This window comes from Ictidomys tridecemlineatus, chromosome 4 (genome assembly GCF_052094955.1).
Source record: "Ictidomys tridecemlineatus isolate mIctTri1 chromosome 4, mIctTri1.hap1, whole genome shotgun sequence".
In the NCBI taxonomy this organism is placed as follows: domain Eukaryota; kingdom Metazoa; phylum Chordata; class Mammalia; order Rodentia; family Sciuridae; genus Ictidomys; species Ictidomys tridecemlineatus.
Window position 1 is genome coordinate 201,419,651 of NC_135480.1, and position 21,445 is coordinate 201,441,095.

The window sequence follows — 21,445 nt, forward strand, 5'->3', positions numbered from 1 at the left end:
TGACTTAACAGACATTCAATAAATATAAAATCTATGGTATTAGAGTTATTAGCAAAGTTACTAAGGACATTTAGAAAATGGCTGCAATGCAAATTTGAGGGGTATCTACTTTTTTTTGTTCTGTTTTGTGTTTTGAGACCAGGTATCCCTATGTTGCCTAGGCTAGAATTGAACTCCTGGGCTCAAGTGATTCTTCTGCATCAGCTTCCTGAGTAGCTGGGACTACAGGCACAGGTCACTGCACCTGGCTGGGCATCTTTTAATAGAGATTTCTTCTTTTGGTCAAAAAGAATAGGGGGAGTTATGATCTGTTGTCTACAGTTAATTTTCCTGGATGGTTACAAGGAATAATTCAGTTTTTAGAACTGATCTCTGACTCATTTGAAAACTTCCTCAACATCAGTGCTTGTCCACTCTCTGATTTTACATTCTGTTATTTGAACTTAAAGATAAGAGTTGAATCTTGAATACACAACTAAACAAAGCACTATCACAAAATGGAAAAAACACTGAGAGCTTTAGTTTTCTGTGTAAATCAAATAGGTGTAGATATTGAAGAGATGGTTTTACTAGCCCAAAAATACCACTAAGACATCTAGAATACAAATCTTTCAAGAACTGTTATTACTTGGTTTCAATTTTTGAGGAGAAAGGAACAAATGGCAAAGAGATAAGCTTATGAAAAGAATTGATTAGAAATATTTTTATCAGATGAAGTCTTCCATGCTTTATGTGAACTTTATATGTTTTAAAACATGCAAGCAGCTAAATTAAAAGAAAAAGAGAATTCAGTCAATATTCTAATCAGGAAATTCAAGGAATTAAAATTCTTGTTTCCTAAATATTCCAATGAACCAGGGTGTATATGCATTTGTATTATGGACATTGGTCAGAAAATTCTTAACTGACAGTTCCATTTAACAATAAAATAATGATAGATTTCTCCAAATGTCTTAATAATATAGTCTTGTAGATGGGATGAAGGATAAGGCAAGTGTTTGAAATAAGCTTTCTGTATTATGAACAGCATCAATACAGGTATGTTTGTGTGGCCCTCTGAATAACTCTGCAGTCATTTGATCATTCCTACTGCATTCATATGTTTTAAAATGTGTACCTTTTACAGAGTAGATGAGGCAGTGCTGTGCTCTGCTCTGAAACTGGTACAGATGATGCTGTAAATGAGGCTGTAATTTACTTTCAGTGGTATAAAGGAAAAAAAAATCACTTTGCCTAAAGTGTATGCATCTTTCTTAAGGGTGTACCCAGATTTTAATTATCTAAATGTAAATACTTAACGAATTTTACTTAGAGTAATGAGCTAAAGTGCACACTACATAAATGAGATGTTCTAATTAATCATGTATGAACTACTGGTTTAAAGAAAAGCTATGTGAATTCTGTGAATGTTGGGCTATTGCCAAATTGCTAATCAGCATTTGTATTCATAGATGGCTTCACTTAATAAGTTGTGAGACATTCAGCAAATGTTTTAGGAAATTATGAGTTTTTAGATACAGAAACTTTTTGCTTTTAACCCCTTTTTTCTCAATGGGCCTTTGGATGCTTCTTAGAAACCAAAGACCCCCATTGTGGTTAAAATTCAGCCAGACAAAATCTAAGAAAGCTAACATCTCAGATGTCATGCACATAAGAGTCCTGAATTATTTACCAAGCTTATACCTTGCCATGGATATGTTATCATAATGTGTGACTAGGGTTTGTAGGAATTAAGAAATTATACAGCAAGTTAAAAGTGCTTCTTCATATATCCCAGTACGGCAATTCTTTACCTTCTCGATTATAGAACTTAGACTCTTGAAAATTATTGGAGCCCCTCCCCTGCACCTAGAGCTTTTGCTTGGTGGATTTATCTATCAATATTTATTATAATAGAAACTAAAGCTAGAAAAAATCAAAGTATTTACTAGTTAATTTAAGAACGATACAAGCAATCACATCTTAAGTAAAATAACTTCAAAGTTTTATTTTTAAAAAAACCCAAAACCCTCAATTTAGTGAGAAGAATGGCATTGCTTTTACATTTTCACACACTCTCATTCTGGCCATAATAGAAGTCATCTTGATTCTCCGCTTCAGCAGTGAATCTGTTGTCATATGTTGAAGTATATGAGGAACATCTGGCCTCACACACATACATCATTGGAAAAGAAAGGAGTATATTAATAACTTTTTCAGAAAATTGTGAATTAAAAAAATATTATATCAGTACTTGACAAGTTGTAGTTTTATACAGGTTAGTTATGAGTTGAAATCTGAAACCACATCAATGAACTTTTTGGGTTCTCCTTTAAAATCTATTGATCTAGTTTGCCCTTGGAATAGATCTTCTACCTGTGCGTACTTTGTAGTGTGATGCATTGATCAGTTGTAAAGTATTGGTTCACTGAATTTGGAGTATCTTCCAAATGTTAATGCATTTCATTATACAGTACTAAAATACATGTATATATTAATATCAACAGTGAATTAATCAGAAAGTCTACAGGGAAACTGTCAAGCTCACAGTATGATGCAAGTTTTCCAAAATTCTAATTTCTACTTGAAAACTCAAATTTTATCATGGGCACAAATTCTGCCAGCTATTTTCTTTGACATGACAGGCTCACTTGGTTCATTTTGAGAAAACATCTGCCAACTACCCAACTCCAAATAATAATAATTTATCAATGTTGTTTTCAAGTAAAAATGTTGCTGTGAAAACAGTGACTTCAGCTCAGAATGCTTTTTCTTAAGGCAGCTGTCCTTTGGTATGCAACAGAAGTACTTTTTGTGTGCTTTCCATTAAGATTATTAAGACATACTTAAGGGTTGGGATGCAAAGATTAATAATTTCCAATATTTCACTAAGGACATTCATAAATGAGTCTTGCCTCTGCATTTATAAATGTGTGGTGGTGAAGAATAAAAATATAAATATATCCAGGATTATCTAGGATAGTGTTTCCCAAAGGGTTTTCTTAGTTCATTGGCCCATAATACACTCTAGAATTGTGCTGTCTCATAATATACTACTCACAATGTACATAGCTAGCGAGCACTTAAGAGTTAGCCTAATCTGAATGGAGATGTGCTACAGATGTAAAATATGCACTGGATTTCTAAGAGTACAAAAGGGAATGTAAAAATATCTTGATAACATTTGTTGTTTTTAAACACATTGTGTGTTGAAATGTTTTTCATACATACGGTTAAATCAAATACGTTGTTAAAATGATTCTTTGTAGTTTTTGAAATGATGGCTCCTAGAGAATTTAAAAATTTTTGTATGTGGCTCAGTATATATTTCTATTTGATAGCACTGATCTGGAGATTAAAGTTTGAGTGGCCAAATTTTGGTAAAGTTGTATATATTGTTTCTCCTCTATGCATATTGGCATAAAAATACTGAGTAGTACTGTCCTCCCATGCCCAATAAATCTTTTAAAATTTTGGTTAACCCAGCAGTTCCTAAACATACTGTATTTTTGTACCGCATGTCAACATTCTATGGAATTAGGTATGAAGCTGTAGATTTGCTAATCCCAGTTTGGAGAAAAATTTTAAGTTTGATTTTCTTCATTGTATTGATATGAAAACTGAAGGTAAATATTGTCAAATTATATAATTTGGAAATTATGTAAACATATCCTCAGAGAAAGTTTAAGAAAAAAAAGTAATATTTCTTGGCTGGGTGACCAGTTGTTTTTCGCTTGGCAGAAGATAATCCAAATTGATAACATAGTGGAAAATTTTACATTTACTTTAAAATTTATTGGTTTTCTTAAATATAGAAAAAAATCTGGGTTTATTCTAAAGAATTCCATGCTATTTTACTATATTATAACCTTGGACAATAATTATTAACCCTTTTTAGTTACAGACTATTTGAGAATCTAAAAAGTAAATAAATTGCAGATCCTCACACATCTGTGCACACAAGTGACATACAATTTCCCAGGATACATTTTGCCACCGATATCCTAACCCCTTCCATGGACTGAGGTTAAGAATCCTGTACTCATGGCCCAGGGGCAATGAGCTCCTGGATATGAGCCTCCCTCACTCTTAAAAATTATGATGGGAAAGCCCACCCGTCCATCTGGGGATGTCTTGGTTGCCTACTGTGTGTATTGCACAGTTCTGTATTCTAAGAATCTATAAGTCACTACTCATAGGGAATTTAAATTTTCTTAAGATTTGAACATATTTTTTTAAAAAAACAACTTGAAATAAATGGTAAGAAGATTCATTTTACCTCACCTTAAAAATATTTATAGAAAAATTCTGTAAAAGCTTCAAGTAAAATACCCAGTGTACTTAAAAGGTTAGTTCTCTAATGAGCAGTTAGAAAAACCACCATGTATTATATGTGAGCAATGTTCAGGATATCTGTAGGGAAGTGGACATGATTATAATTTCAAAATATGTTTTGCCTTGATCAGTGATCATTCTGTCTGCCTATCCTACCGGGGGTGGGGGTTGTGAGGTAAAATGCAGAATCTTGCATCCTGTCTTTTTTAACAAAAATGCTAGATGTTATTTTTATTCAAGAGTGTAGACTGATGCTTTATTTACCAAGGAAGAGCTGAATTTCAGTGTAGATCCAGTTATACAGTTTTGAGATCTAAAAGAGAGCAGGTGAACTGAAAGAGATAGTGTCTAAGCATTGTTAGCTAAAAAGTTGGGTCCCAAGTCTAATTCTTATTTTCAAATTTTCTACTCTAATTTTCCTGCTGCCCCCACTTAGAAGAGCTGAGCTGCTTTACAGAGGTTGCTTTTATCCACCAGGGCATGAGTGCAGCCGAATTATACTAGGTCATTGGCATGCTTGTCATGTGCTTATTCAACCCTTAGTTCTTGCCTTGGGGGTATAACTCAGGGGTAGAGATAATGCTTAACACTCCTGAGGCCTGGGCACAATCCCTAACTCCTACCTAAACAAGAAACTAGGCCTTCCTCTTTTCTACATATCTTTCTGTTCCTCCTACCCACTTACTGAAATTGCTACATGGTGTTAGTGCTAAAGTTTTTCTTGTGCCTAGAATTTCTCCTTGCTGCTACGTTTCAGAAATACTACCCATTATTTGTAACCCAACATGACTTCTCCCATGAATTTTCCAGATGAGAACACTCCCTCCTTGGAATGTAGGAAGAAGCCCTTATTAATATCTTCCTGTTACATTATGTACTGATTTCCTTGTATGAGAATTAGTTTTTTATGTTTTATTTCATTGAAGGCCAGGTCTCCATCTTGCTCGTTTCTGTGTCCCTGATATCACTTGGAAAGGTTTGAACTTAATTTTGCAGTACACATTTGTTGACTAAATGTAAAACACTAGAGGGAGTAGGGAAAAAAAGTGTGTGTGTGTGTGCACGCACACATGTGTACACACATAAAATAGTAGCAAGCACCTTCCAGTGGAAAAACCTTACTTTGGAACTAGAACAAGGAAGGTTGGGAAGGGCTGTTGATCATTGTGTCTCCTTTGCATGTCTGGCCACTCAGTTTCAGATCTTCCTGCTCCATCTAACTACAACACTATTATTTCCCAAGTATCTTTGTTTTATTTTGTCTTACCCAGTACACAATGGCATTAGTGACTGCAAATGAGGTAGAAATTCAGATAAGTTAATGTCTGGATGTGATAATGTAAAAATATCAGTTTTCTAAGAAGTGGTTTCTTTGGTCCTCCACTACAGGCATGTAATGAGTTCACTACACATGTGATGAACCTTCTCCGAGAACAGAGTAGAACGCGTCCCATTTCCCCAAAAGAGATTGAAAGAATGGTGGGCATCATCCATCGAAAATTTAGTTCCATTCAGATGCAGCTCAAACAAAGCACTTGTGAAGCAGTTATGATTCTAAGATCAAGATTCCTTGATGCCAGGTATGTGAGCCCATAAATTTATTATATGGCTTCCCCTTCACTCTTTGTGTATTGTTTCCCGTAAAGCTGGCCAGTGGGTCTTAGGTTCTTTAATTTGGCTGCAGGAGTTCTTCCCTATAGTGCAAAGTTGTCCACCTCAAGGGGCCTGCGCTGTTACATCTTGTCTGGTCATGGGAATGCCATTAGCTGCCAGTTTAGTGACTGGGAAATGCATAGTATTGGTGCTACTGCTAATGACTATAGGAATATGAAGCCTTTTCATTCTGATGCTGTGTTTTTAAGGATAGTATTCTGCATGAAATGCTACTTTAACAAAGGCTTGTTTTCCAAGAATTTCTTAATGCTTATGTTGTTTATGCATATTTTATGAAAACACTTGGTGATATTTTGATACTACTAAGAAGTGGTATTGGGGCCTGGGATTGTGGCTCAGTGTGTTTGTCTAGCACACGTGAGGCCCTGGGTTTAACCCTCAGCACCACATTTAAAAAAAAAAAATAGAAAGAATAAACAAATAAAATAAAGTTACTTAGAAAAAAAAAGTGGTATTAGTAGCATTTGCCAGAAAACCCCAAACTCTAAGTTATAATCAGGTAGGAAAGGCTGTAAGTTTCTCCTGTAAACATGAAAAATTTCCTTTTATCTGAAGTTTTCACCAAACTTCACAGAAATTAGATAATAACATTATTTGTGGTAATAAATTATATAGGGTGACTTGCTGAGTGGCAGAAGAATCATCAAGGTCCTGGTACAGACAGTCTCTGTAGAGATGCCTGTTGGGCATTGCTATAGCTAATGATCAGTCTTCAGTGTTAGAAAGGAGTTGCTATTTTGTTTTACTTTCTCCCCCTTGGAATCTGAAAAGTGATAATTTTCACTCAAATTTCATAATATTAAAAGAAATAACTAAGTATTTCATTTGGAAAATAGTGTGAGGAACAGTCTTCATGCCAGAGCTCTTCCTTAAAGTCAAGTAAGGAGATTCACCACCTAGTAATTCACCATTTTCCTAGTTAGACACAACTCTGTAGGCCTCTCCTCTCTCCCTCTTTCCTGCTGAATTAGTCACTCAGACTCACCATTGCTTCATTTCAGTCTTTCTCTACTAGCCCTCTCTCCCCCTCTTTCCTCATACTACAGTTGCCATTCGTCCTTTTGTACCTAGACTCTCACAGACCCTTCTCCTAGTCACCTGTCCCCAGCCTCACTCCCCTCCAGCCCATCCTCCATATTCCTTCTCTGCAATATCACTCTGATAACCTGATGCATTGTTTAAAACCTATGATAGCTTGTTGGGGCTGGGGTCATGTGTGTAGCTCAGTGATAGACCCTGGGTTCAAGCCCAAGCATCAAACAAAGCAAGAGCTTGTCATTATTGGATAACTCACACACATACTTAAGGCCCCTTTGACCTATCCCTGCCTGAATTTCTTTTTTCTTCTTGTAAGATTTTTTTAACACATATATATATTTTTTAGTTGTTGACAGACCTTTATTTTATTTATTTATATGCAGTGCTGAGAATCCAACCCAGTGCCTCACACATGCCAGGCAAGTGCGCCACCACTGACCCACAGCCCATTCTTGGAAGATTTTAAGTTGTATTGTTATTATTTTTCTACTTAAAAAATATCACATTCATTGTGGAAAATTTAGAAAATACATACAATAGAAGAATGAGGGATAAAAGGCAACTATGTTTTTGCCACCTAAAGGAAAAAAAATCACTATAAATGTTTTAGTGTATTTCCTTCTAGTTTTTTGTTGTGGGGGCTTTTATGTTTTTGTGATGGTTTAGTATACATAATTTGATCTACTTCTTAGAAAATTCACCATGAACACATAAACATTTTTCATTGAGTATAAGCTTTAGCTTTAAATACCATTTTATTAAAGTTTACCAAATGGATATATAATAAATAACTTAATTAGCATTAGTTTATTTTTTAGCATTTAAGTTATTGCTACCAGTTTCCATTATAATTTCTTTCTTTCTTTCTTTGATTTCTTTTCGCAAATACTTTTTTTGCAGGGGTACAAGAGATTGAACTCAGGGGTACCACTGAGTCACATCCCCAGCCCTATTTTGTGTTTTATTTAGAGACAGGGTCCTACTGAGTGGCTTAATGCCTAACTGTTACTGAGGCTGGCTTTGAACTTGCAATCCTACTGCCTCAGCCTCCCAAGCCACTGGGATTACAGGTGTGCACCACCACTCCTGCCTCCACAAGTACTTATTTGTGCTGAGGAAATGATGTTAAACAAGACAGGTTTATGTACATGGCCCACTTGAGCCTACATTCTACTTGAGGAAACATAATAATCAAGTAAACAAATATATTCTATATTCTATTCAATAATATAATGAGGTATAATAGGGTGGTAGTGCTATGAGGAAAGATAAAGGAAGGTACAGAGAATAGTGGAGGGAAGGCTTGGCACTCTTTTAGACAGATATTTATTGAAACTAGTGTGTTAGTGAAAATCTTTATGCAAAATCCCTATTGACCTTTAGAATTTTTTTTTACTTAAGGGTGAATTCTTAGTAATGAAATTATTAGGTCAGAATTGAAACATTTTTTAAAAAATTTATTTTTGTTATATATGGACACAATACCTTTATGTATTTATTTATTTTATGTGCTGCTGAGGTTTGGACTCGGTGCCTCACATATGCAAGGCAAGCACTATACCACTGAGCCACAACCCCAGTCCAAGAATTAGAACATTTTTTACTTCCTTTTCTTGGAGTTTTCCATGAACATTTCTTTTCTCCCCTAATAAGCCAGAGTCATTGAAAGCCAAGACTCACACATTTGCATTCCCCACTATTATAGCAAGCACCTTATGTATAATCAGTTACAGATAAATAATTTATTGACTGACCAGATGAATGGATATTTCCACTTAATACTCTTTTTTTTTTAAGAGAGAGTGAGAGAGGGGAGAGAGAGAGAGAGAGAGAGAGAGAGAGAGAGAGAGAGAGAATTTTTTAATATTTATTTTTTAGTTCTCGGCGGACACAACATCTTTGTTGGTATGTGGTGCTGAGGATCGAACCCGGGCCGCACGCATGCCAGGCGAGTGCGCTACCGCTTGAGCCACATCCCCAGCCCTCCACTTAATACTCTTAATAGTTGAAATCAGAGTTAGAGAGGTAGTGTTAGAAAATAAACAAAAACCATTTCAAATGGTTTGTCAAATTTGAGCATTTAGATAACAAAGATATTAAAAAGTACCTGTGAAAAGAAGAAATTCTTCCTAACACAATTGCTGTCCTTAATTCTGCTGATACTTTTCCATTCTTGTCAACATGCATGCTTTTTTTTTTGCATAACTACATTTATAATGTATACACCTAAATTATTTATTTTTCTTCCATGAAGAGAAAGTATGTTAACAGCCTAGATTGAACAGAGCCCTCAGAGAGAGGCAGAGCTTGGAGCAGTCCCTTCTCCACAGAGACTGCTGTTAGTAACACTGTGATGCTGATGGGCCTCAGCCCTGGGACTGATGGGCCTCTGCACACTGGCCTGAGGCGTACCCATTTAGAGTGTGGTGAAGCCTGGGGGAAGTGAAACTGAGGGGGAAATGTTTAATGGGCATTTTCTACAGGATGTTTTTCTAAGAAATAAATAAAGTATAAGACCACATTCTCTCCTATGCCTTCAAGTGAATGCAAATACTGAGCTTTGGTTCTGTGCATTCTTGCAATGCCTCTTAGCAAGCCCTCTGCACTGAGAAGGTAGGATTGTTCTGCTTTAGGCAAACATGTTCTTCAGATACATGATTCCTATGCTCACTCTGCCTTTCTGTAAGGCTGTGCTCATATTTTCTTGACAATTGGACAAGCTAAAGCATGCACCAAAGCAAAACATGTAAGAATAAATTTGTGTAGGCCCCTTGTTTTTTAAATAGAGGTGCTATAATTTGGACTTCTGAACATGTGGTAAGGTATTCTGTTTTGCCCAGGAATTTGTTCTTGTGTAAGATTTTTTTTATATTTGCTGAAACTTTGCCTAGGCAAAATCTATGTGAAACAGACTTCTCTTTGCTTTCTTGAATAGATTTTTCTTCTCATTCCTCCTTTCACATGTCCCCATTTCCCAAACATATACTCCTGAATACTCTTGTGTCATCTACTCCTACCAACTCTGGACCTTATTGCTGGGTTCGGTGTTGCGGACTGGGAGTCACAAATTCACCTCATTGACATATAGTGAAATTGAGTGAAATGGCTGGGTTCGGGATATAGTAAGGGATAGAACAGACAGGTGCCTATCTAAGGGGATACCCATCACTCACCTTTAGCCCTTGACTGCCTTCTAATAATGTAGGCCTGGCATGGATGATCTTCCAATTTATCATAAGAAATCAGAAACCTAGATGTTTATGAGCAGGTCATTACTGTGTTTTCTCAACAAATAGTATGTAATGCCTGCAGGTTTGATCCATTGAGTCTCTATTCTAGACTTTTTCCACTCTACTTAGTCTGCCCCCAGCTCAGCGGTGTACCTATTTCTTTCTTTTTTTTTTAATATTTATTTTTTAGTTGTAGTTGGACACAATGCCTTTATTTTACTTATTTTTATGTGGTGTTGGGAATCGAAACCAAGGCCTTGCGCATGCTAGGCAAGCTCTCTACCGCTGAGCCACAACTCCTGCCCAGCAGTGTACCTATTTCACGTGCTCCATTTAGGACCTTCTCTTTCTTTTCAATCCGTGCATGATCCATGCAAAAATGCTAATTGCTTTTTTTTCCTAGTGTATTTCTCTTTCTTTCCTTCTCCCCTCATCACTTCCTCCATCCAAGTCTTGATTAAATCCTGTTGATTTTAAGCCCCAAGTGGATCTTGAATGTAATCTTCATCACTCAGGAAACAGTCCTTCTAAAACCTTCTGAAACCTGAGATGTTTTGATCAGACCTAGATTTCTTACTCCCTTGACTCTCCTTGAATGTTGAAACATGGATTGCATATTTAACCTGCCATTCAAGTGATGTTGTGGTAACTAGAAGAATCTCAGACACTACCCATCTTTATAAGTGTCTCTTCTGAGTGTAGGGCGTCACTGTTGAGAAGATAGTTAAGATTATTTGGAAGAAAGTATTAAGAAAATTATCTTGGGAAGGTTATTTTCCAGTTATTGGAGGATCTAATCTAAAGTGAAATCTGACAGATGTTAATTTTCAGGCAGGAATTCTTTAAAATGTTAATAAAAGCAACCAAATATAAAGAGCATTTTTGCTACTTGAAATACGTTGTTAATTAGTACTTGATCTTCTCCCAGCAAAAGCAATTTTTTCCTACTCTCTCATTTCTGAGGAAATTATACCTAAGTCCAGGCAGTTGTTTATGCCTTCTTGGTATGTTTTTCCCCTTACCTGACTTCTCTTGTTTCCCATACCCACTCCCCCATCCAATTCATCATCAAGTCCTAAAGATTTTACCCTTCAAATAGATATTTTTTAATGATTTTTAAAAATTAATTCTTTTTAGAAATATGTGGTAGTGGAGTGTATTTTGAGATATTATCTGTGCATATAGTGTAACTTATTCTAATTAGGATCCAGTTCTTGTGGTTGTACATGATGTGGAGTTTCACTGGTGGCATATTCATAGGTGAACATAGGAAAGTTAAGACTGATTCATTCTACTGTCTTTCCTATTCGTATTTCCTCTCTCTTCCCTTCATTTCTTTGTCTTATCCACCGAACTTCTATTCAAATAGATGGTCAAATTGAAGATGAGTTACTATCATCATCCTTGAATGGTCTTTACATTTTCTTTTGTGCCCTCCTCCAATTTTCTTTTCTTTTTATCAGAAATAATAAGACCTAAATTTATTATATTTAATTAAGAAAGCCATATAACTAAGATTCATTAGCATATACTTAAGATTAGATAAACTTATTTTTAAAATTTATATATGACAGCAGAATGCATTATAATTCTTATTACACATTTAGAGCACAATTTTTCATATCTCTGGTTTTATACATAGTATATTCACATCAATTTGTGTCTTCATACATGTACTTTGGATAATAATGTCCATCACATTCCACCATCATTAATAACCCTATGCCCCCTCTCTTCTCCTCCAACCCTTCTGCCCTATCTAGAGTTCGTCTATTCCTCCCATGCTCCTGCTCCCTATCCCACTATGAATCAGCCTCATATATCAAAGAAAACGTTCGGCATTTGGCTTTTGGGCATTGGCTAACTTCACTAAGCATTATCTTCTCTAACTCTATTCATTTACCTGCAAATACCATGATTTTATTGTTTTTTATTGCTGAGTAATATTCCATTGTGTATATATGCCACATTTATTTTATCCATTCACCTGTTGAAGGGCATCTAGGTTGGTTCCATAGTTTAGCTATTGTGAATTGTGCTGCTATAAACATTGATGTGTTTGTGTCCCTGTAGTATGCTGTTTTTAAGTCCTTTGGGTATAGACTGAGGAGAGGGATATCTGGGACAAATGGTGGTTCCATTCCCAATTTTCCAAGAAATCTCCTTACTGCTTTCCATTATCTCTCACCATGCACAAAACTCAACTCAAAATGGATCGAGGACTTGGGAGTACAACCAGAGACCCTGTATCTAATAGAAGAAAAAGTAGGCCCTAATCTCCACCATGTGAGATTAGGCCCCAACTTCCTTAATAAGACCCCTGTGGTGCAATAATTAAAATCAAGAATCAATAAATGGGATGGACTCAAGTTTCTTCTCAGCAAAAGAAACAATCTGTAAGGTGAATAGAGAGCCTACATCTTGGGAGCAAATCTTTACCCCTCACACATCAGATAGAGCACTAATCTCTAGGGTATATAAAGAACTCAAAAAGCTAAACACCAAAAAAAAAAAAAAAAAAGCCCAAACAAATAAACAAATAACCTAATCAATAAATGGGCCAGGGACCTGAAGAGACACTTCTCAGAAGATGATGTACAATCAGTCAACAAATACGTGAAAAAAATGTTCATCATCACTAGCAAATAGAGAAATGCAAATCAAAACCACTCTAAGATTTCATCTCACTCCAATCAGAATGGCAGCTCTTATGCATACAAACAACAATAAGTGTTGGCAAGGATGTGGGGAACAACGTACCCTCCTCCACTTTTCCTTGGCAGTCAGAATAATCTTTTTAAAACATGGAAACTTAAACTTTTAATAGTTTCCTATGACATTTAGACTAAAATCTCCAAATTCTTGTGGAGCCCATTAAACCTCTCTAATCTGCCCCTTCTCACACATTTTCTACCTTTATCTGAGTTCCAGCCTCCTCTAGCCCTTTAGATTCACCAGGTTCTTTTCTGTTTCTGGACCTTTTTCTCTGCCTAGTACTTTTTACTTCTGTTCTTTATCTAACTCCTGTATGTTTCCAGGTCCCAGATTAAATATTACTTCTCAAGGAAATCAGTCCTGACTCCATAGCCTGTGTTTCATTTTTCTATTAAAACACTTTTATAGTACATCATACTCTCCTTCATGATACTTGATTTGGTTACCAAGATTTGTAATTATTTATTCCTGTGATCCTTGTCTAAAGTCTTTCTTCCTCCATCTGATTCTCTCCCTTAGCTCTCCAGTTGCCTATCAGCTCTCTGAACCTTGTCTGTTTTGTTCCCTATGGATTTTTATTTAATACCTAGAACACATTAGGTCCTCAATAAATATTGTTGAATAAATTAAATAATGAAATTAATTGTGCTTCACATTCTAGTATTTTTCTTAGTATATCTTACAATGTGTTGGATAGTGCCTAGAATATAATTTACAATATCTTGGTGATAAATTAGACCCTAAGAATGTTTTAAATATATGATCATAATTAATCTATTCCTCTTTGATCAATGCTGATCATAACTTCAATTTTTTTCCCTCTCATCATAGACGGAAAAGGCGTAATTTCAGTAAACAAGCCACAGAAATTTTGAATGAATATTTTTACTCACACCTCAGCAATCCCTACCCCAGTGAAGAAGCCAAAGAGGAGCTGGCCAAGAAATGCAGCATCACAGTGTCACAGGTGAGAGGGGACCTGATGGTCTGTCCTGTTCACTGATGTAGGAATTCTGTTCCTTCCTCGGGGGCTCCTCATTCAATGTCATATGTAAATTTCTATTGTCAAAGAAGCCATAGCAAAATGTAGATATTTCCACATTTTTTACAAGATCTTAAAGTTTAGATAATATTTTTAAGACCCTAAGCGGCAAGGAATCACTTTCTCAGCCCCCAGTATGAGTCTTCAATCGACAGCCATAAACATGCCATGGTGAGTGACAGTTAACACTTACTTAACTGTCCAGTAAATGAGATGCACTTCTGGTTTCCCTGACTTAGAGAACTGACCTAAGCTTCTACTAGTAAGAAACCAACTTGTTGCTGAAAGGAAATTTACTATAACTCTTTGGTGAAAACTTTGAGGAATTCACCAAGCCCCTTCTTAGTAACCATGTTATAATGTTTGAGTCCCAAGGATTTCTTTGCTTCCTTCCTTGTTATTCATTAAACAGAAGAATTAAGTTTATGGCAATCAGAATTGTTATTGTTTATTTTTTAATATCCATTTGTAATCACTGTGGCCTTGAAGTTTGCTTATATCGTCTAGCATCAATATGTGTAGTTTTAGTCAGATGTTTGTATTGAGAGTTGGTGATACTTTAATAAATACACAAACAACTATACCTCTTTAAAATATAAGTACAGTCAGCCCTCCACTGCATTCATACTCGGCATTTACAGACCTTTTTCTTATCATTATTCCCTAAACAATGTAATAATTATTTACATAGTATTTACATTGTTTTAGGTCTTGTAAATAAAATACAGATTATTTAAATGTACAGGAGGATTTGAGTAGGTTAAATGTAAATATTGTGCCATTTTATATAAAAGACTTGAACATCCTGAGATTTTGCTATCCTTGGGGAATCTGGATAATTAAAAAAAAATTATAATTAAGGTTTATTGTCATTATCTTATGAAATAGAGGTATATTTTGATTCCATTTGGCTAGTTAGAAGTAGAAAATAATTGCATTACCAGCTTACAAAGACATACATTATAGAAAATTTTACCATCTGGGTGTAGTGCTCACTGCCACTTGAATTACTGAGTGTAGTATGCAGGATCAGACAGGGAAACCCATATCAGAAGTATATTTATTTCAGCTGGGTTTCCTGGAGCATGCATTTCCCCCTAGCCATTAGTGAAAGGATTAGGCTCATGTTGAACACCAGGTGAGGAAGCCAGGTCTGGCTTTCTGATTCTCATAACTGCTTTCTGACATAGAATTTTAAAGTTTGTGAATCCAGTTTTTTCCTTGGTGTTGATGAACTCACTAAGTGCCAAGGCTCTCCTTGAACTTGTGATCCTTCTGCCCCAACCTCCTGAGTTGCTGGGATTATAGGTGTGTGCCATTATTTTAGATCCAATTTAAATTAAGGTGTTGTTCAGCTACTGCTTTTTTTGTTTGTTTATTACATTTCTATATTACGGATACGGAGAATAACAGATCATATATATTTCTCAAAAACAAGGTAATCTGACTGGACACAATGACACACACCTGTAATCCCTCTGGCTCAGAAAGCTGAGGCAGGAGGATTGCAAGTTCGAGTCCAGCCTTAGCAATTTAGTGAGACCCTGTCTCAAAATAAAATTTTGTGTAAAAAGGGCTGGGGTTGATAGATTGCTTTTAGCATGCATGAGACCCTGTGTTCAATCCTTAGTACCATATGTGTAACTACCCACACATGACAGTGTTATCTGCCTTTTTCATTACTGATGGTACCTAACATTTTGGGTGTGGTGTAGGACATAGCCAAATATATTCTGGAGTAAGGTAAGTGATAAAAGGTTTCCTTTTGGTTGTTTGTTCTGAGTTAGTTTTACTTCTAAAATAGGCTAGGAACCCACTTACCAAGTGTTTTAAAAATTGTTAGTTGCTGTATTTATTTATTTTTTTTAAATTGTTATAGGAGTCTTGTTATGTTGTCCTGAGACTATAGGCATATGACACCATACTGATATTTCACTTGTTTTCTATAGGTTAAGTTTTGAACTTTTTGTAGCCATTGCTAAGAAAAAGAGGAATAGAAATATATAGACATAGATCCATTTGTATGTTTAAGAGGCAAATTTTCTGCCCTTATTTCTTCCAGGTCAGCCTTTCAGAGTTTCACCAGTCAGTTTAAGTATCATTTTAAATTGTGACAGTTTTCCTCTATTCAGCTGTTTCCTGCCTTAAAAGTTAATTTCCCTACAATTTCCTCCTCCTATATCTCTGAAGTGGATGAAATGATGTTATCATTTTAACTATTAAAGATATCTTTTGCTAGCCTTATAAATCAATGGCCTATAAAATTTGGTTAGAAATGACAACAGACTTTGTTTCAAACCTGACAAGTCAACTGTCTTGAAAAGAGAAAAAAACATTGTTTAAAATCTAAATCATACTGAAGTAGCATTAAATTTAGAACCCAGAGATTGTTCATATACAATCTAACTTTAAAAATACTGAAACATACCAAAAACAAGCAGTAGGAACAACATAAGTTTTGCTAGTTTTAGAGCATATGAAACTGAGATTTTATTGCTACTGCTTAAGATACTTATTATAAATAAGTAGGGGGAATCTTTGATAGAAAAAGTAAGGAAATATCTTCAATACTTTGAAGGTAGATAAGAATTTCTTAAACAAGACATAAAATGTGTAAATAACAAAGAAAAAGATGGATAACTACAGTGTAGAATTTTTATTATTAAAGTATTTAATTATGGTACAAACATTTCACTAAAATTGAATCTGACTAGAATCATTAATAGATTTAGGGGGAAATTAGGGGAAAAATAGTTGAAGAACCTAGTCTTGAAATGTCTCTGCATCAGCCTGTATTAGTCATGAGGGATAAGAAAGAAGGAAGGAAGGGAGGGAGGGAGGGAGGGAGGAAGGAAGGAAGGAAGGAAGGAAGGGAGAGAAAGAAAGAAAGAAAGAGGGGCTGGGGATGTGGCTCAAGCGGTAGCGTGCTCACCTGGCATGCATGCGGCCTGAGTTCCATCCTCAGCACCACATACAAACAAATGTTGTGTCCCCCGAAAGAAAAAAAGGAGGGAAGGAGGAAGGGAGGGAGGGAGGGAGGGAGGGAGGGGAACAAAACATTGCCCATGTGATCAGGATCAGCATCACCAGTGAGGGGCAGGTAGACTTCGGTGCAGTGTTCTACCCAAAAATGTAACCTGAATATAACCAGTAGAAAAATCACACAAGCCCAGAGTGAAGAATGTTGTATTGAGGAAGAAAGCTGAGAGGGGCATTCTCCAAAAATGGCAAACAGGGCCCATGAAAATGTTCCAGATTAAAACAGGCTGAAGTGATAATAGCTCAGTTCAATACCTGACCCCAGATTGGATCCTGTACTGGAAGAGGGAAAATGCCATATCAGACATTATGGGATTAAATTTAGTGAAGTAAATTGTAATTGATAATTGTATTATGGTTATATGGGAGAATATCTGTAGGCTTAAGAACTATCTGCTGACTGACTTAGAGGTAAAGGAACATGTTGTATATAACTTACCCTTAAAGTTTTAGGAAAAATAAATGTGTATATGTGTATATGTATGTGTATCTTTATAAGCACACATACATATACACATAGTGCATGAATACGCAGAGATAAAATAAATGAGGCAAAAATGTTAAGAATGGGTGAATCTGAGTGAAGGGCATATACAGCTGTTCTTTGTATTATTTTTATTGGAACCTTTTATGCAGGTTTGAAATTATTTTCTAATAAATATTTTAAAATGTGAATATACTCATGAACTGCAAGAAGATATCTCTAATATAAACAACAGGATTAAAATCATCTAACATATATGAGGAACTCCTATAAATTAAAAAGAAAAAGATGAAGAACATCATCCCCAGTAATGCCCCCTCCAAAGACAACCCTTTTGAAAAATAGGAGAAAGACTTTGTGTTAGTCAGCTATGAGTTGCTGTGACCAAAATACCTGACAAGAACAAGTTAGAGGAGGAAATGTTTATTTGGGGTTCACAGCTGCAGAGACTCATTCCATGTTCCACCAGCTCCATAGTTCTGAGCCTGAGATGATGTTGGAACATCAAGGCAGAAAGGTAAACTTGGGGAAAGCTAATTAGTTCATGGCAACTGAGAAGCATATAGAGAGAATGAGACACCAGGGACAAAATATAAACCCCAATGTGTGCCCCAGTGACCTACTTCCTCCATCCACACCCTAGCTATCTACAGTTGCCACCCAATATAGTAGTCCTTTCAAATTATTAATCCATCACTCTAATCCACTCATGAAGTCACAGCTCTGATGATCTAATCATTTTACCTCTGACTGTTCCTGCACTGTTTCATACATGAGCTTTCAGGGGACATCTCTTATACAAACTTTAACAGCCTTGAACCATGATTTCCAAAGAAGGTATGCGAATGGTCAATTATATGAAAAGATCCTCATTTTTGTTAGTAATCAGGAAAATGTGATTTAAAAACTGCAATTAAGTAGCATTTTACATTCTAGATTGGCAAAATTTTGTAAGTCTAACCATAGCAAGGGTTGCCAAGACTGTGCAGCAGCAAGAATGTGCATTGTTTAGCACTTTGGAAAGTTCTTGGCATTGTCTTATAAATTTGAACATGTACATGTCATTCAACCTTAGAAACTCTTGTCTTTGTATATCAAGACACTAGAAAGAGCATTCATAGTAACATTGTTTGAAACGGTAGAAACTTGAAACAATTGTCCAATGATTAGAAAAATGGATAAATACACTGCAATAATCCCACAATGGAGCATTCTACAGCACTGAAAGAATGATCTGTAGCTGAATGCATCAATTCTATTGAACTCTAGAAACATGATGTTGAGTGAAAAATGCAGACTGCAGAACATGTAGTATGATGCCGTTTTTATGAACTCAGTTAAGGAAGCCTTATGTCAGTTTTTAGATTTAATAAGAGAAGTGTTAAAAGATTAGTTCCATTACTTGCTCAACAAATACTTATTAAATTTTAAAAGTGTATCTTTATTTTTTTAACAAATATTATATATTATTAATATTAACTCTTTCCTACCACCATTCAGGTCAAAAACACTAGTGTAATCCCTGTCTACATCCAAGTATCAGTAAACTGTCTCAGCTATACTTTCACAACATACCAGAATCCAGCCACATCTAATCACCTATATTGTAATACCTATAATGTGCAAGATACTGTGCTAGGGATAAAAGTAGCATCAGTGAAATTAAAGAGGCAAAACTTTTGTCTTACATAATAGAATTGTGTATAGTGTTCACCAAAAAATGTGCACAGGCATGTCCTCAGTAATAAATATACCATATTTACAAGTGAATTATGCTTATTATGAATATTTGGGATTTTTTTAACAAGAACAAGTGAACCACAACCACAAGTAATAGCTTGGTACTGAAGAAATCATGATTTCATTTGTAAAATATTCAAAAATAGGCAAAATTAGCCTTAGATGTTGGAAGTCAGGTTGTAGTTACCTTTGAGGGAATAGTGATTACAAGGAGGAGGAATATTTCTTGATCCAACTGTTGGTTTTACAGGTGTATTCACTTATGAAAATTCATCACACTCTATATTTATATATATACTTATATATATATAATATGTTTTAAAAAGAAAATGTATGTGATATATAGTCCCTTCACATATATATGAGTATTTTAGTTTTGTATGTAAACTAAGGAATTTATATACACCACTATGTGTATGTTGGCAGTAGACCTTTGGTGGGGGTGGGGGGTGAAGGCAGAGATACCAGTTATCTTTTGGTTGTATAATCTGAGCAGATGATGGTGGCATGGACCACAGTATTAGTGGCAGAGGTGATTAGATGTGGCTGGATTCTGGTATGTTGTGAAAGTATAGCTGAGACAGTTTACTGATACTTGGATGTAGACAGGGATTACACTAGTGTTTTTGACCTGAATGGTGGTAGGAAAGAGTTAATATTAAGTGTGATGAAGAAGGATTTGGAAGGAGTCGATTTTGGGAGGAAAGATCAGGAGTTTGGTTTTAGACTTATTGAGTTAATATATACTACAATTTTTCAAGTTCATAAAATTTATAACTATAAGTAGGCATGGGTAAGTGAAAACTGTATAATTTATATCGGTCTTACACTAATTTGTGATAATATACTATAAATACATTTCCTTAAATATAGAAATATATGCTGGGCTCAGTTTGATAGAGTAAATTGGAGTTCCCCTTTTACATAACAACCTGAAGGTTCACAAAAGAAGAAATTATTTCAAATTTCATGTGCACTGAGAGTCATACTTAAATTGTCACATATTCTTAATTAGTGAAGCAGTTATTAATATGCTTTTACTTTTTGGAATAACGCTAACTTGCATTGATTATTCAAGTTACTAAGCCACAAGAAACTGCATTGTTCTCCTGATTCCAATTTTGAATTTGAGTGACTCTAGCTTTACCTTTTCTGCTAGGTGTTTTTAGAATGAAAAATGTTAACCTTTTCTTCATCACTATTGTAACTGAAAAGTACTGTGGGAAAAAAAGATTATTATTATTTTTTAACAGGTGAGAACCTAAGTGGTAGAGGTTAAAGTCACAGCATCAAGATTCATTCATTTATTCATTCATTCAGCTAACATTGTTTAGACCCTTTATACTGGTGCACAGGGCCTGCTTTTATCACAATCCAGTGTGAAAACTGGATTATGATGAAAAGGTTATGATGTGGCTTTGCAGATGAGGGAACTAAAGTTTACAGAAGTGATTGGACAAGGGTTAATGCCTTAGTGAGTGGTGGATCTGCATGGTTCTTTAATATAGAGTCTTGACAAAAAGGGAGAAACTGGATTTTCTTCCACCCCATCCCACCCCACCCCACAAGAGTTGGTGTGATTCATCCTTTCCAGGGTCTAGGCTGCAGAGTCCTGTTGTGAGGCATAGGCCTGGGCTGTGTCACTAGGGCTGCATCATTTTCCCCCTAAGCTACTGTAGAGATTCTAGGCTAGTTAGTAGTCTGAGGTCTCCTCACTCATTAAACCACTTATTCCAAAGCAGTGAATATTCTGTAAGCTAATTAAAATTTGTAAGTAAGATTTCTTTATTAAAAAAAATCTATTAAAATAAGAAGAAGCCCGTTAAAATAATAATTAGAAGAGGGGGGAAAAAAAGAGAGATGACTATCAAATTACAGTATTCTGTTCAGCTGTCCGTAAAGGCCTTCCCTGTTACTTTTGCAGAAGAGCAGAAGTGAATTCCTAGTTTGGTGCAGTAGGTAAACCAGAGACAAGTGAAAGGAGAATGGCAAGCTGTCTCCAAGGAAGACTAAGACCCTCTGTTCTCAAATCTCCCACGGTGTGTCCTAGTGGAGGTGGAGTGCCATTAAACAGTGTGCAAAAAGTAAAGGAGTGGGTTGTAAAAGAGTGAGAGCTAGCAGATGCTATGGTGCAGGCCTGTAATCCCAGCAGCTCTGGAGGCTGAGGCA

The 21,445-nt window shown here is 35.8% G+C and overlaps 1 protein-coding gene across 6 annotated transcripts in view; it reads left to right on the top strand.

Annotated features, from left to right (window-relative positions):
- Positions 1 to 21,445, top strand: part of Pbx3 (PBX homeobox 3) — a 207,922-nt gene that overhangs the window by 163,127 nt on the left and 23,350 nt on the right. For all 6 annotated transcript variants that reach the window (XM_078048221.1, XM_040286332.2, XM_013356776.4 and 3 more), the window contains 2 exons: positions 5,704 to 5,894; positions 13,803 to 13,938. In XM_078048221.1, coding sequence (XP_077904347.1) covers positions 5,704 to 5,894; positions 13,803 to 13,938 — 327 coding nt within the window. The remainder of the gene's footprint in view (positions 1 to 5,703; positions 5,895 to 13,802; positions 13,939 to 21,445) is intronic.